Below are 16,085 nucleotides of genomic sequence, written 5' to 3' on the forward strand. Positions count from 1 at the left end.
CTCATTTTTTGCAGTTTTATAATATCTATATATATAGATACATTGAGAAACATTTAAGGTGTTTACAAACATCTAAAAAAACAAAAACTCTGTGGAGGACAAAGAACTCAAGATTTCTCCATGCGTTATCAGAGGGGCAGACAGTATAATGGATCCTGCAACTGCAGCATTAATATTACCTATTTTTATTTGTTTGCAGCCAAAACAAATCATACTGTATGATGGGCTGTTATTTGGAAAGAAATTGATAGATTTCACAGAGCTCAGAAATACAAAATGTGTGCCACATTTTACAGCGGTTTCAAAACGTCCTACAGCCCATAGAGCTGTTTGAAAACCAGAAATGCCTGCTTGTCCTGCTTTGCAATACAACTTTGAGGGAGCACATCTCCACACCCATGTTACTGTGTGATGGTGAAAGCAGGCCACACAGACAGACACACACATACACACAAGGCCAGGCAGAGCAGAGCAGTGGAGCAGTTAATACTATCTTGGCACATTATTACGCTTAACTATATAAGGCTGTGGCAGACACCCACAGGCCCTGTGCCAGGCGATGTGCAAATCTGATAATGTCAGAGGTGGCCTTGGTTTCTGCAGCAGGCGTCAACACCGCAATGACTGCTGAGAAACATTAAAATTACTCAAAATTTTGGGAATAATATTTATGCAGCACCTGCAGTGTAGGAATGCCTCATTCTATCATTCACATTTGTAGTACAGATGTAGGAGGTGCATGTAAGAGATCTTAAGGTCCACTATAATCAATGGGTGGCACAGACAGTTCTTAGACAGCTGGGCAGCATGATGTAAAACATCTTAATCATACAGAATTCCTCCCTTATCAATATATAATCACAATATGGGCTATACATTAAGACTTGTATGTTTGTATCTGTTCATCTCAGTTGAATTTTTCTCTCCCAAAAGTTAGTTTAGTCTGCAAAAATCAGTCAGGTTTTGTTGTTGTGGGATGCTATTCCTCAAATGTTGGAGATGACACCATTCAGTTGTCATATGAAGCTCTTGTAAAAGGCAGTGAGAAAGATTTACCTATAAGAATCATTAAATCATCACTTTTTTAACTGTAATACGGTAAAATCCACCATGACTTTATTATTATATTGTGAGAAATATCAGACTTCTACTTGACTCCTATCCACTTAAAGAGAAGTCAAATTCTGTTTAAAGGGTTTGATCTTCTGTTTGTGTATGTGTGGATGTGTGTGTGTGGGTGTAATGAGCACACAAGAGACGGGGTCCGGTTTTAAAAACTCTCAGTAACTCTATTTCTGTATTAATGTACAACCGTTGAAAATTACAACAATTTTTTTGTATTTTTGTATTTTTTTTCTTTTTTTTTTAAATGATCTATCTATCAACAGCCATTTTCCAGAAGAAAAGTGAACAAGGTGAGCAGGAAGAAAAAAGAGAAAATAAAGAGCAAAATAAAGTGAAGGGATGAACGCAAAGAAGGAGAAGAGAGCACGAGAGAAGGGAAGGAGACAAATTAATGGTTAACGTTCATTTTTTGCGGCGGAGTGTTTGACCATGAGTGTGTCAACGTGTGCGTGGTATGTGCGTGCAAATGCTTTGTCGATGGGTGGTGCTGTAGTGTGCGAGAATGACAGAGATTACACTTCCTGCTTCAAAACAACTTCATCATCTGATCAGCGGAGATGCAAATGTTCGATTTTTATGGAGAAGGTCTGGCTCACACTAGCCTGGATGCACATTAGCCGAACACAATCAAGCAATAACACCAGTATGACAATGTAAAGAGACAAGAATGGGACCAAGTAACTCAGCAGTTTTACTTGGACCATAATGACTAGCAGCTATTTACTGGCAGTCCTGGCTGCAGCAGGTCAGGTTTAGTACTTTAGTACACAAACAAAGGGGGGAGGTGTGTTTATTGTGAAACACTGGCAACCAAATCTCAAAAAAAAAAAAAAAAAAAAATCATCTAAACAAACATTCATCTTTAGTAATTTGTGTACATGAACATGCATCATACGTAGCAAAATATTCAAAGTATTTTAAGGACTATGTGGGACATTTTTCAGCCACCGTAGCTTCTCCTAAGGCGAGGGGTATTGAGTTGGTTGCAATCTCCAACCTCACCAGTAGATGCCACTAAATCCTGCACACGGGTCCTTCACTAAAAGTTTCTCCATCCTTCATTTTACTTTTCTGTCTAATGATTATTCCAGCACCACAGGGACAATATTGGCAGAAAAACAGATATGACTATTACAGCTTGATTCCACTGGGCACAGCTCATCGACGGGTTTGTTCCATCCTCCGCAAGGCTTCATACCCAACAAGGAGCATTTCAGAAACAGAGCCTTTTGTGTGCCCCATTTTGTTGATTTGCTCAAATTTGGTCATTTTTCATTCATTTTTGTGCTTCTACCACAGGAAGGCTACATAGTTAAAAAAAAAAATTGAGGGGGAGTCTGTTTTCATGATTGGGAGTCTGCACAGGGTCTTCTATTTCAGAAAACTGACCAGATGTTCTATGCCATTCCTGTGCCTGCCTCCTTCCTTCTCAATCTGCTCTATGCAGCTTGATGCAGCTTCCGCCAAAACAGACTCGGCGCGCATTTTAATTCAAGCAGAGTCACATCTGGGATGTTTCTAAAGCACACCGTGGCGAGTCACGTGGGATTGTTGACTAGAATGGCCTTGATCAGCTCCAGCGAAGCGTGATGCAGCCGCGCCCAGTGGAATCCAGCTGTTGCACTCTTTTCAAGAGGCAACATGTTGCTTTTAGCTGCTCAGTTCAATGTCTAATTGCTTAATGTGCACTTTTTCCAGACGTGTGACAGAGACCTCAAAATTTCATCTTTATGATCAGATGTGAAAACTGCAACAGGTGTAACCTGTGAATGTGATGCTCTGAAGCCAAAACATGTACATGATGTGAGGATGCGAATGAGAAGAGGAAGGGGCGATACAATCATGCCATTCTGTGACCCTGCAGCATCATGGGAGTAAGAGGAGGGAAAGACAGAAAGGAGGAAGCAAATGAGCGAGCGAAGAGAAGCAAAAAGGAGGGGTCAGTATGACTGCACCGAGGGATGGTCATGGAAGGAAGCAAAAGGGAGGAGGAAAGGAAGAAGGGAAGGAAGTAAGGAGGGAGATGCTGGTGCTTTGCAGTCGCGATGGAGCTTCAGGTGTCGTGGAAATCCTTCAGCAGCGTGCGTCGCCTCTGCTCAGCAATGTGCATCTGATTCTCCAGATCCTGCAACAAAAACACAGACCAAACATCAGTTATTGTTGTTAAAGATCCCTCCAAAAGAAACGCAGCATACTAACATTTGCTAATTAAGACTGAACAGAAAGTACAGCTAGTGCTCATGGGAATGTCATTCATTTTGCAGGTATATAGGCACAAACCAAAGCACTGGACAAGTTAATGTCTGACCTGATGAACAGTCAGGGGATCACAAAAGCTACATGAATGTCTCAATCAGTCCATTCAACGGTCCTTACCCCTCTGTCACTGGCGCTGAGCTCCCCCTCGCCTCCTACCACTCCTCTCTCATAGCTGTCGGCCCGCTCCACCTTCCACGACAGGTTTTCAATCTCTGCTTCCAGCTGGGCCTGCTGGTACTCAAACTGCAGAGAAGGTTGAACAAGAAACAGAATAATCAGGCAATCACTTTCCCCTCTGCTGAGAATAACAATGATCAAAGACACAGTTAACTTTTTTGGTTGAGGACTCAAATTACACTGTTGGAGGGGAAGCTTTGATATTCTTTATTGTATAATGTACGTTCTGCAATAAAGGACATATATTTTTCTTTCTCACCAGTTTCTTGCGAGGGCCGGATTCCATGTAATAGGCGTAAGGGTATGTGTACTGCAGCGTGTAGCGACACTGGAAACAAAAAAAGACATGACATGTTGTACCAACTGACGAAAATTTAGAAAATGTTGACTCAAAATCACCTTAGCAATTTATCAATGTGATCTTTATTCTGCCACTTCAACAGTACAGATGTGCTTGAGACTAAATGTATAATATTAAACCTCAAATTTAATCTTTTAAGATATCTGACACGAGCAAACTTCAGCTAGCAGCTAAGAGTTAACCAACTGGCTCACTTCTCTCTTTCTTCAATGTAAACATACTTGTTCTGTCCATCTCCTCCTCTCTGCATTTTCCCATTTCATGTCTCTCCTCACATCACTCAGCTGCCACGTATGCATCTAGCACACACATATACACACACCCACACACACCCACACATCAGTGTGTGAGTACCTTAGCCAGTAGCTTTGCAGCGTTATGCAGGTACTGCCAGTCGATCCAGGTTCCCAGGTTGTTCATCACCCTCTCCTGGATCTTCTCCTGGATCCTCTGGTACGTCTGAGCTTCCAACTGCAGAGACTTGTTGTGATTCTCCCACTTGGGATAAAGATTGAAAAGATCAAATTAAAAACAAAGAATGAAAGATAAAGCAAATATTTCTCTTGCAAACCCAGTGTTATGTTGGACTGAAACTTAAAACTTTTCTACAAGAGAGCTGGAGGAAATCTGTCATTCATCTCCATCATAAGATGAAACGTATCCTGGAAAGACTTTATTTTATTTATTAAATGTTTCCTTCACATTATTTCAGCCATAATATGAAATACATACAAGTAGGGATCCAGAAAAACTCACCCTCTCAAAGTAGAAGAGGTATTTCTTGAGGGCCTCTCTGGCCTGAGCCTGCTGGCTCTGGTTGACTATATCAGGGTTTTCTTTGTAGCGGCTGCACTCGTAGTATTCACTGCCGTGAGTCTTCCAGTCACCAAGACACATCCAGCAGAAGTCTGTCACGAACCATAAAACACACATTGATGGACTCCACACTGCACACAGGCGTCACACAGTATGTACTAAGTTTGATATCACTGAACAGCCTAAAGGCTCAGATCATTTCTTGCATCTACAGTTAGTCTGAACCAGCAGCTACTGGTTGATTATGTATTTTCCTTTTCTCCACCACAGTTAGATTTTTCCACATTCCTAAACTGGCAAAATCCAACCAATGAAGCTGCTGCTGGCTTGTGGGACACATTGGTGAAAAACAGTTCTCAAACTGTAGCTTCAGAAGTTATTCTGAAGGTTTCTCTTTCAGTTTTGGGTCGTTTAGTCAACTATATGATCCTTTAAGACACAGCCGTCACTGTGGAATATTAGTTATTCTTGTCTGGTAATGACAGCTGATGGCTCCTTTTTGTGACACGCATTGTGCCACTAGGTGGATGCAAAGCGGCTCAGAACAGAGCAGTGAGTTCATGCTTCACTGGATCATGCTGGAGGTGTGACACTCAGACACAAATACTTACCGTGTTTACACTTGGAGCATTGCTGAAACAAACAAACACACAGGAGGGAGTCAACTTAGTGAACCAGAAACCTGACAAAACAAGCATGTGCGACACTTTGGATTTGAATGAATTTGGGCAAATCAGCAGCTGCACGTCTTTATACAAAACTGCTGAATTACACATAAAGATTAGAAACTGTTGAAAATCTAATAGCAGACATCTCTACACATGGCCAGGAGTGATGTAAATCAAGCATCAAACCATTCAAGTTGAGGACATCAGCTTTCAAAATCTGAAAATATTTTTAGCATGTCTTGTGTTCTGGGAAAGAGTGATTTTCAGCTGACTCACCATGTGATTGCACCCTCCATTCTTCTCAATGCAGATATTGCACTTAGGACACTAGAGGAGAAATGGGGTGATTAGGCTTCCAGTGACAGGTTACAGAACGGTATTACAGATAATAAGTAATATGTATTTCTATGTGTCTGCACTCTGTGTGAGATGGTGTGAGCATGCAACACGACAGTATGTGTGCAAGCATAGATCCGTCATACATCTTTAGTGTGTGCGCTGATGTAGTTAGCCGTCTCCGAGTCATCCGCACATTTGGTCAGCCATTTCCGGATCGTTGCGCAGTCTGTGGGTGCGTGGTACATCTGACGGCATTTAAAACTGAGACGGGAAGAGAGACAGAAAATGCAGGGACTCACATTTGTGCTGATTACAAGCACATAACATACAGCTTCATTTATAACCTGTCTTCAACAACGTTTTTCAAAACTCACAAGCTCACTCTCAGCCTGGCTGTGACACGTCCAGCTCGAGCAGAGACGGCAGAAAGAGAGGCTTTGGCCAATGAAAAAGGTAAAACCAATTCAGCCGTTTGACAGGAAGGTATCACATGACGCACAGGTGCACACAGCAAGCGCACATACATACACGCTCATTCACAGTGAAGTGATGTTGGAGCGCAGATAGAGCAGAGCAGGTCACGCACACAGAACCGAAAAGAACACAGTGAAGCCCATTAAGCTGCTACACGTGTTAGATTTATTTTTTACATTTGTTTTTCTGATTTATATTTACAGTTTAATTAAATCCACTGTTAAAAAGCCATGCCAGTCATCATGTTAAATCATCGTGATGTCAATGTTGATCAACATAATAGGAATTATGATTTTTGTCATTATCGACTAGCCTTAACAAGTGGGGAAACTTTAATATTAGCATGGGATTTGTGAGACACTCTGGACAAATTCTAGGCTGATTCTGACATCAAAGAGAGGTTTAACAAAGTGAACACTGTGTAAAAAGCATTTCATTTACTTAACCACAAGATCAGCAGTTTGGCCATCTGTGGATCAAATGAGCTTTTCTCATTAAACATTTAAACTTTGTTTTTGTCCTCAGCTTGGAGAAAAAAAAAAGCCTTGATTTTCCTCTTACTCCCACTTTGTCCAAGGATGGAACTTGTTCTTGGACTGGATAAAAAAAACAATATATGACAAAGAAATTCTGCCAAAAAAGGGCATTAAAAAGGAAACCGAGGAACGATAGAAGTGCTGTAGGGTAACAAATAAACAAAAGAATTCAGTCAGTCAGTGAGATGACTTAACACAACCCTGTCCCACAGCCAGCAGGCAGAGAAAAAAAAAAATCTGACCACAGTCAAGCAAGAGTAAAACTTATTCATACTGTAGTGTGTGTGTGTATGTGTGTGTGTGTGTGTGTGTGTGTGTGTGTGTGTGTGTGTGTGTGTGTGTGTGCGTGTCCTACCAGAAGACTTCACTGCAGCGGCTACACTGCACCCTGCGTGCCCGGGGCTCCTGCACCTTGATGACGATGGGACAGTCTGCACCCGGACACAACTGTAACTGGAAGTGACTCTGCGGGGGAGGGAGGGAGAGAGAGAGTCGGTGATCGAGCAACACAGAAGGAATGTCAAAAAGAACAGCTGCAACATCACGACAATGATTAAAATGGTAATGATCCATTTCCCCTTGGATCCACTTTAGCAGTGAGGTCAGTGTTAAACTGTCTTTGTGACTTTACTAAATGATTCTTTAAGAAAAAAATTGAATGTCTAATTTGAGATATCATCATTTGCATACATATATTGAGACAGGGGCCCAGTTGGTGAGACAGACAGTGAAGAGATTGATAAATCAGGATTCAGATTTAAAATGGGGTGAAGGAGATCCAAAGAGTCCCTCGCTGAATCAAACACACAAAGGCTCACCGAGCGTCTCTCCCCTTCTCACTCCCTTCCCACATGCCTCTGACGTCTCATTAGCCATACATGCAGACCTTGACGCAGCATCCGATCAAACAGATTCAGCACACAAGCAGACACACACACACCTCGACGTAGTCTCTGAAGAGGTAGCGTCTGTATTTGTCCTTCAGCTCCTCTGCTGGCAGCAGCGGCAGGACAAAGTCTTCTGGCATCTGCAGGGAACAGTCCTGAGCCATACACGAGATACCTGAACACACGCACAAATGTATGGAAGAGAGTCCAGCATCACTGACAGTGCACAGTGAGAGAAGCAACATGCACACACAGCTTACATACTAATGCATCAATAAACTACATCCATCATTTTAACCTCATTTGTGGCTGAGAGAGTTCCTGTGCAGTTGTGTTTTGGTTTAAGCAGGCTGGTTTCTAGTTACACTGACCCAGAAACTGCACTGGGGTCATATGTCATCAGAAACGTATCCTTCCAACAGCTGATAGAGAAATACTTATCAGGCTCAGGAGGACTTGTGGACCAACTTTATCAGGAACACTGTTGGAAAGTTGCACAGGGACAAAACTGTGCATAGATATGCTCACAAACGCAACTGAAAGGACGGGGAGTCTGGTAAACTGGATGCACTTTACCACACACAGCACACTGTACAAAAACTTAGAACTGATCCTTGTACACACCCACACTCCCATCTGTGCTCCTGCTGACACAAGCACACTTTCTCTCTCAGATACACACACGCACTAATAGCCAGAAGCAGGAGCATGGCTGCCTGCTACATTTTACACCAGATGGAAGTCATCAAAACCTCATATTACACCTGCCTTATCTTTATATTCATAAGTCACTCCTGGATTCTGCACACACACACACAAACAAATGTAGCCCTGTGTGCGAACATCCAGCGAGGATCTGTAGGGTTCTCTGTCATTAAAAACAGTATCCTTTAGTGATTCAGTCTGCAGACTCTGCTGCTCTGGCAAGAAAACACAGGCTAAAATACATTTATCTGACTCTGAACCTGTGACGAAACCCTGAGCAGACAAAGACACACACACACACACACACACACATAAATACAAGGACAGACATACAGATACATGAACAGACAGGAGCTCACATCAAACTCAATGTGACTCACACACTGTAACACCAGCTTTGATGACTACACAGACACGCACTCTCTCTACTCACCCACTCCCATGCCATCTTTGACCAGAACAGTGCAGTGCTGCTCCCAGCATGCTTTGCAGAAGGAGTGCTGGCAGGGCAGCGCCAGCAGGGAGTCTCTCCGGACGACCTGTAGACACACACCACACTGGAGGGACTGAGGGGCCTGAAACACATTAACCAACAGTGTTATCTTACAATGCGCTTCTTACATCCTCTGATGACACAGAGGGAAAAAAAAATCTTTTCACTACTAGTGGATTATCTGCTGTATGATAGCAAGAATAATTATGACAACTTGTCCTTAAAGTTACTTTGCTGTGAATATGGGTACAGTGGTGAATCAGTGGCTAGTAAAAAAGAAAAATAAACAAAAAAAAACTGAAACTGTTTCCAAATTCAAACTACTCATTTTATCCACAAAGAACAATGTCTTCAAATGTCTTCAAAGGATTTCATTGCTTCATTATGCCTTTCATAATGCTATCAATTCATGTGTATGGCCTGAAAGGTTATTCAAAGCACTGTTCACACAAACAAAGGACAAATGCCTGAGTAACTGAGCCACGAGATAAGAATGATGCAAAAAATCTGCAAAAAAGGTATTAGCAATGCTTGCAAACAGTATTTCTGCTTCACTCCACAAGTTAGCCTCACATGTGATCAGTTACTCACAGTGACTGATCTGCAGGTGCTACTGGGCTGGACCAGAGCGTCCGACAACAGCAGAGATGAGTTGGACTTATATCTGTGGGGGACATGGACAGAAGCATGGGTCATATGAGAATGAGAGATGGAGAAGCTGCAGTGGAGAGAGAAAGAATGCCATACAATAAGACTCAGAGTGAGAGACAGAGGTTGCTGAAAAACAAAAAGGTAAAGGGTGTGAGAAGGAGGAAGCACAAAAGTAAAGGAAACTGGAGGATTCTGGGGATTAAAATGATGCAAAAGGGGGAACAGGAGCAGTGAAGGGGTAATAAAAAACGTGAAAGACAGACCTGTCCAGTATCTGTGTAACCTGCCAGTGAAAATGCACCAGGATCAGCTTTGCTACCGCTGGTAAAACCTGACAGAGACGGAGAAAGAACAGAGAGAGAGAGGCTGCTGAAGAGGTGCTTCTGTGATATTCAGTTTAAAGCAACGAAATGTTGCTTCAGTGACACAAGAGTGATTGGACTGTCCTGAAAGTCGGTCAGCTAATCTGTAATGACACACACACCACTCATATCAACAGTTAGTCTGTTTTTACAGTAGTGCATATTAAACCGGCTCCACTGCTCACGAGAAGGAAATGCTTCATGATCTTGACCCTGCTGTAAACACTGATAATGCAAGGTGTCCTTAGTACTTATATTTTAGCTCCAGAGCAAATAACTTACAAACAAAATGCTATCGAATGTGGAGCACATTTAAAACCAAGTAGAACTGAAACAATTACTTGATTATATGAGCAAATATAAGGCTACCCACAAGAATTCATAAATCAAACAAGCCCACAATGTAAATATTTGCTTGCTCTTCTGTTAGTGTTGTAAATTGAGTCCTTTTTGGTGTATTGATCACTGGCAACACCATAAGCCATCTGTAGACATCACTTGGTACTGTGTGTGAAACAAAATGGTAGCTACATCTATAATAAAAATAATACTCCTTACATACAAGACACTGTTCCAAAACAAAAGGCTGCTCTGTCTCCATGAACAGCTGTTTGTTTCGATTCACTTTCAGCTGAGAAAACTTTCTCTGCCGATGACATGATGTATTCCGCGAGCTCTTACTGTACAGTGCATATTAGATGAGGCAGGACGATAGCTCTATAAAGAAAGATACCTAGGATTACTTTAGCATATCAGCTTGCACTACAGGCCAGAAATCTATGGGTCATGTTAGTCCTTGAGGTTCAGAAAGCCTGGAAGTCAACAATTCAAATCCAGTAAAATGACTGAAGCTTTCCCTTCTTTCACCCTCTGCCATCAACACACAGCGGCTCCTCTGGGGGACGCTAACAAACAGAAGACTGCAGTTCGGGTCCCAGGTGAGATTATGTGTAACTGTGAGAGTGAAACAAGGTGTTGGCACGAAGCAGCATGCAGACTCAGCAGAGTTAGCCCAAACAAATGAGAGTGAAGTAAACTGCTCATTGTGAGGTTTGAAAGACCACAATCAAGATGATATACACGAGCACTGCTAGTCAGCCTCATTCAGTCCCAGCAAAAGAATGCATTAATATTAATGTGTGCACTCAGAACAATAAACTGTCAGAGATTACAATTAGTAAGCTGTCAGAGTGTACTCACTGCAACTATTTCAGGCCGATCATTTTAATGCAGCAATAACCTCGACCAACAAAGTCCAACCCTGCACACGCACTTTGGTTTACATCTAAGCATATAACACACACAGGGAACGTGCAAAATGGTTTGGAGAGGAAAGCGGTTTTTTTTTTAAGACTTGGAACAAATGCTTTAGCAGTTCAGGTTGTGACTATCTGTAAGTGACTTTGCTCTGGCCATGCACACAGTGACTGACTTGAATGCTGTAACATACCTCGCTTTGGTACTAAAATCATTGTTAACACACACTAAGACATATGATTAACATCACACACACTACTGTCTCAAAATGACCGACATAATTTCACTACATCCAAATGAGAGACGCAATTCAAAAACAAACCACGAATGCCACACTAAGGTTTTCAGAATCACACTAAAATCAATACATCTGACACTGTACTGAGGATGCCTTCCCACAACAAAGGGTACTTCACAAACACATCTGGGTGCAATAAAGCAGAAATGTTGTGAAGTCAAAATTCCTGTCACCTTCCATTTTTTTTGTAATCACTTATTCAAAAGACTTTGCATGCATGAAAGAAGGATTTGATTAACAGGTCACAGTGCAGGAAATACTTTATTAGCATTACTAAGCTGAATAAAATCACTATTTAATGCTCATACAATCCTCTTATGACAGAAGAAGAAAAATATGTCAGTCAGAACAACTAAAACGTGTTCAGCTGAAGACGGAATCGTTAATCATGGAGAGTACAACAAAGTATGGGTTTAACCTGCTGAGACAAAGCAAAGCCACCAGACAGTCGTCTGTTCTACTCTTCGCACCGTTTTCCTGAGTCAAAAGTACATTTGAGTATTAGTGTACAAAATCCTCTCTGAAATTACTTTGTCTGCTTTACTCATGGTCATATAAAGTGTGCAGTGGCCTGTAAGGTCTGAAAGCAAGGGCTGTCTGAAAGGATACGAACAAAATGTGACAGAGACGAATTTCTCTGACTTTAAAGACAATGTATCAGCACCCTGGATTTTTCCAGTGACAGTTTCAGATCTTAATTTGAAACACTGTGATGGGAATGTTTAACAACCCAAAAAAAAAAAGGTGGGATGCTGTAAAACATAATTAAAAACAGAATGCAATCATTTGCAAACAAACTGCTTACAGACAACATGAAGTGTTCCTGAGTCCATGTATCAGTCTACTTTCTACAATCATGTGTTCACAAAGTGGTGAACCTATCTCCATCCTCGTTTGTGAACGACAGTCTTTCCAGGATGCCCCTTTCATACCCAATCATGGTACTATGACCTGTTACCAATGAACGTGCCTACCTATGGAATGTTCCAAACAGGTGTTTTTGGAGCATTCTACAACTTTCCCAGCCTTTAGGTGCTCCTGTTTAAACATGTTTGAAATGTTTTGCTGCATCAAATTCAGAATAAGCTGATATTTCCAAAAATCAATGAAGTTGTCTTTGTTCTGTTTTCAACTGCGTATATGTTATTTCTTGTTTTATTTATGTTTTACACTGCACCCCAACGTTTTTGGAATCAAGGTTGTATTTCTTTCTCAGCACTATGACAGTGTAACATCACACAACCTGGCTACAGCCACAAGCTCACCTTCAGCGCAGCAGCCACAGTGTTAACCTCCTCTATCAGCACCCTCTGACTCTCTTTATAGGTCAGACAGGTGAACTGGTACTCTTCTGGGTCGAAGGAGTCAGCGCCCTGTTGCTCCACATCGCTGGCCACACCCTCATAGTAGGCTGCAATGTCACCCTGATCCTCCTCTTCACCTCCATCGTCCTCATCCTCCTCTTCTTCAGAGTTCACCCCGAAGTCTTCCTCATTACTGTCCGACGCTTGGCTGTTCATGTCCACTGACATCAATCGACTGAATCAATCACCCGGACAGGTAGACGGCCGGCCTACCTGTCGGATCCTAATGGTCCGATTAGCTGAAATGGCTTATTTGAAGCTCCACCCGCCCGAGTCCCCCCACGCCCCTTTCCACCGACTTGTGTCACTGTTCAGAGACACCCTGGCTTCCCGTCTGAGGCGCGTAGAGGCCGCGCTCAGCAGCAGCGGAAGAAACAGAAGAAGTCACACTCCCCGTCACTCATTTGGAAAGCTTGTTACAGGGCAATCTGAGGAGAGGAAAAAAACGACTGAAGAGAAGGAGACAGGAGGGAAGGAATGAGGAGGGAGGAAAATGGAGAGGAGAATTGAAGGGACAAATAAGTGAATGGGAAGTGATCAAAGCTGTTGGTAATTCCTGCTGATGATTATTAACATTTTTTATGAATTACAAAGTAGCCAGCGGTGCACAGAAACCACCAGCCACTGTGTGGAGGATGGCCACATTTCATTTCCTGTTCTGCCCACTGATTACATGTCTTGCAATTGCAATTGATTCTATTGTAAGGTTCTAAATTTGACTCTTCATAAGCATAATTTCTTTGCAACAACACATTTTGCAGCAGGGCTACACACACCACCAGCCAGCTGTTGCTTAACCTTTGCCTTGACAGTGTGGCAGCCACACAGTCAAATAAATAAAAAAGACTGTGCTTCACACACAATCTGGCAACTTGATCGATGTCAGACAAATGCACAAAACTTGAGGACCTGTGTATGATGATTAGTCCTAATAAAGTTTGATGGCCTTGCAAATACTGAAGTTTCTGCGGAGGAAACAACAAAATGGGATGGCCCTGGGAGATGGCCTTGAAACTACGGGAGAAACCTGGGAAAACGGGAAACGTTGGCAGGTATGGTGTGGCCTGTTGATGACAACCGGTCAATTTTCTCTGCAGGCTAAAACACCAGCTAGCCATGATCTTAAGGCCATGGGCTGTGACTGAATTAGGCCCAAGGCCTCTGTCTCCACAGTCTATCAGATCACAGATACACCTACTCTTCTCTTTCTCATTATATTCATGTTTGTTTCTCTGGTTGCATCTCTTTCTCTGGCCATACTTCGACTCCTCTGCCTCTAGCTTTGGACTGAATCTGATAAAAGGGAGGATTTGAAACCAGCACTCGCTCTTTTCAATCCCACTACAGTGCAGATTTGTTCAACACGTGCGGGACACAAGGCATGTGTTAAGACTTAATGTCACGGTTTACAGGATTAGATGAGGACACTTTAGCTTTGGGGATGAGGGAAACAGACAAACTGTAACTGTAGCCAACTTGGTGCAGAAACACTGGACACAAAACAGGAGGAGAAAGTCTGTCTCAGTTAAATCCAAGCACACAACAGCAAAGCTGAATTACAGGATTTGTGATATAAAAGAAATCATAAGGTTGGCAAAGACATTTTTACATGTCTTTTGTCTACAAACGTAAGAGAAACACATTTTTGTTCTAAGCTCTCAAGGAGATTTTTCCTACAATGACTTAAAAATACTAGAGAATATCAGTTAAAAGGACCACAGTGCTGAACATCAACTTCACAACATGACTCTGGATTTTACATACCTGGTTTGATATTTATTGCCTTGTTTTAGCCAAACATTACCCAGACCCTTTGGCAGAGCAAACAAATTCCTTAGCATGTAAAAAGTGCACTGTGGAAAGTGAGTTCCTGAGCATCGCCGTGCAGCACCAGTGCCATGCCAAATCGTTTGTCCTTGACAGAATGAGGTTCCCCTTCCACACAGTTTTATAACTGTCCATGTGTTTTTGAATGTGGATGTGTACCTTGTGTTTTCTCCTTGCAAAACGTGTCTATCCACCATGTAACACGGATTAAAGAATCCCACAACTTTGAACGGGAGAGATACTACGAAGGTGGCACAAACTTTGATAGCACAGAGGCCCGAAGACGGCTTATTTCGACATGTGATTTGTATTCGCAATGGTCAAGAGACACCGGATCAAAGCCGTTTGTTGGCAGTGGCACCGGGGCTCAAATGTGACATCGCAAATATCCACCTGGATGGCAAACAACGTTTGCCGGGAAAGCCTGCCAGCCGGCCCCGGTGCCAACCCAGCGACAGACGAATGCACGCATTCCACCCGGTCCAGGCTAAAAATAGGCAGCAAACTGGGTGACACACATCTCGCTAGGCTAATGTATCACAGCGACTAAAGCACAGGTTTGATAACAAGTCTCGGGGGGTGGGAAGTAAGAGGTTTGGGAGGAGATTAACCACCGTAAAAATGGCTTTGTCGTCGCTGGACATCGGCATTTCGGTCGGACTTGAAAGAAAGTAAACTAAAAACGCCAGTGAAGTCAAACGACTGGCAAATTTACGGTTAGCCGGATTAGCTTCCTGGCTAGCGTGCGGGCAGCTTTATTCAACAGCGAAGTGACGGCATGTCAAACCCACGAGGTTTACGGGTTAAACTGATGGGATGGTTTGGAACAAACCTGCAAGTTTCGGAGAAAAAGTTAATTTAGTCCCATTACAAGAATGTGCAACATAAGCGCTAGGACAGGTTAGCCGCCCCCTTATCGCTCCCTCCTGCTGTGCCTCCGGCTCTCATCCACTCTAGTCCGGGGATTGAGATGTAAACAAGGCCCTCTGGAGCTCGGGAGTAAACAGGCACATTTACACGACCGCTGCAATCATTTCCACTGGTTAAAGTCGGTGGTATTTACCTCTCAGAGCAGCGTTGGCTCTACCCGCGTTGACAGCCAGAAGTGGGTTTTGAGTGGGGGAACCCAAAGAGCGATTTACACTCTGTTCGCTTGTCGGCAGGCGGAAGATAGACGGTTACTGAGGTACTTAACTATGACGTCACGTCCGCGTTTCTCCTGCCAGCCTCCTCTCTGTCCTCCCGCTAAAGATGAGGCACTTTTACTGTGCTGTCCATTAGTACTTCAGCAGCATTACAAGATGCAGCAAGTAGTGTCTTAAGGGTTTAAGATCTTATGGGTTTTATTTCATATGAACTTCACCCTACAACCAGGATTCTTCCTTAATTAGTTGCAGGCTTTCTGATTTCTTCATGACTTTATGGCAGTTCATATCCCCCAGTGTACTGCATGTGTACACACATCTAGAGGACAAAAACTAGAATG

The 16,085-nt window shown here is 42.8% G+C and overlaps 1 protein-coding gene across 2 annotated transcripts; it reads right to left on the minus strand.

The window, feature by feature from the left end:
• Positions 1-1,263: 1,263 nt before the first annotated feature.
• Positions 1,264-15,819, minus strand: arih2 (ariadne homolog 2 (Drosophila)). 2 transcript variants are annotated; one of them, XM_076741048.1, is made up of 15 exons: positions 15,663-15,819; positions 12,674-13,221; positions 9,755-9,822; positions 9,432-9,504; positions 8,781-8,922; positions 7,696-7,817; positions 7,111-7,220; positions 5,889-6,006; positions 5,683-5,733; positions 5,350-5,371; positions 4,679-4,830; positions 4,277-4,420; positions 3,821-3,889; positions 3,502-3,627; positions 1,264-3,250 (listed from the first exon to the last, which is right to left on the minus strand). In XM_076741048.1, exons 2-15 carry the CDS (start codon positions 12,938-12,940, stop codon positions 3,179-3,181), a joined length of 1,536 nt encoding a protein of 511 aa, XP_076597163.1. In that variant the 5' UTR covers positions 12,941-13,221; positions 15,663-15,819; the 3' UTR covers positions 1,264-3,178. The 2 variants fall into 2 exon arrangements, with proteins under 2 accessions (XP_076597163.1, XP_076597164.1); XM_076741049.1 differs by having other exon boundaries at positions 12,674-13,200; positions 15,663-15,791.
• Positions 15,820-16,085: the final 266 nt, after the last annotated feature.

The sequence above is a fragment of the Chaetodon auriga genome, chromosome 10, assembly GCF_051107435.1.
Source record: "Chaetodon auriga isolate fChaAug3 chromosome 10, fChaAug3.hap1, whole genome shotgun sequence".
NCBI lineage: Eukaryota > Metazoa > Chordata > Actinopteri > Chaetodontiformes > Chaetodontidae > Chaetodon > Chaetodon auriga.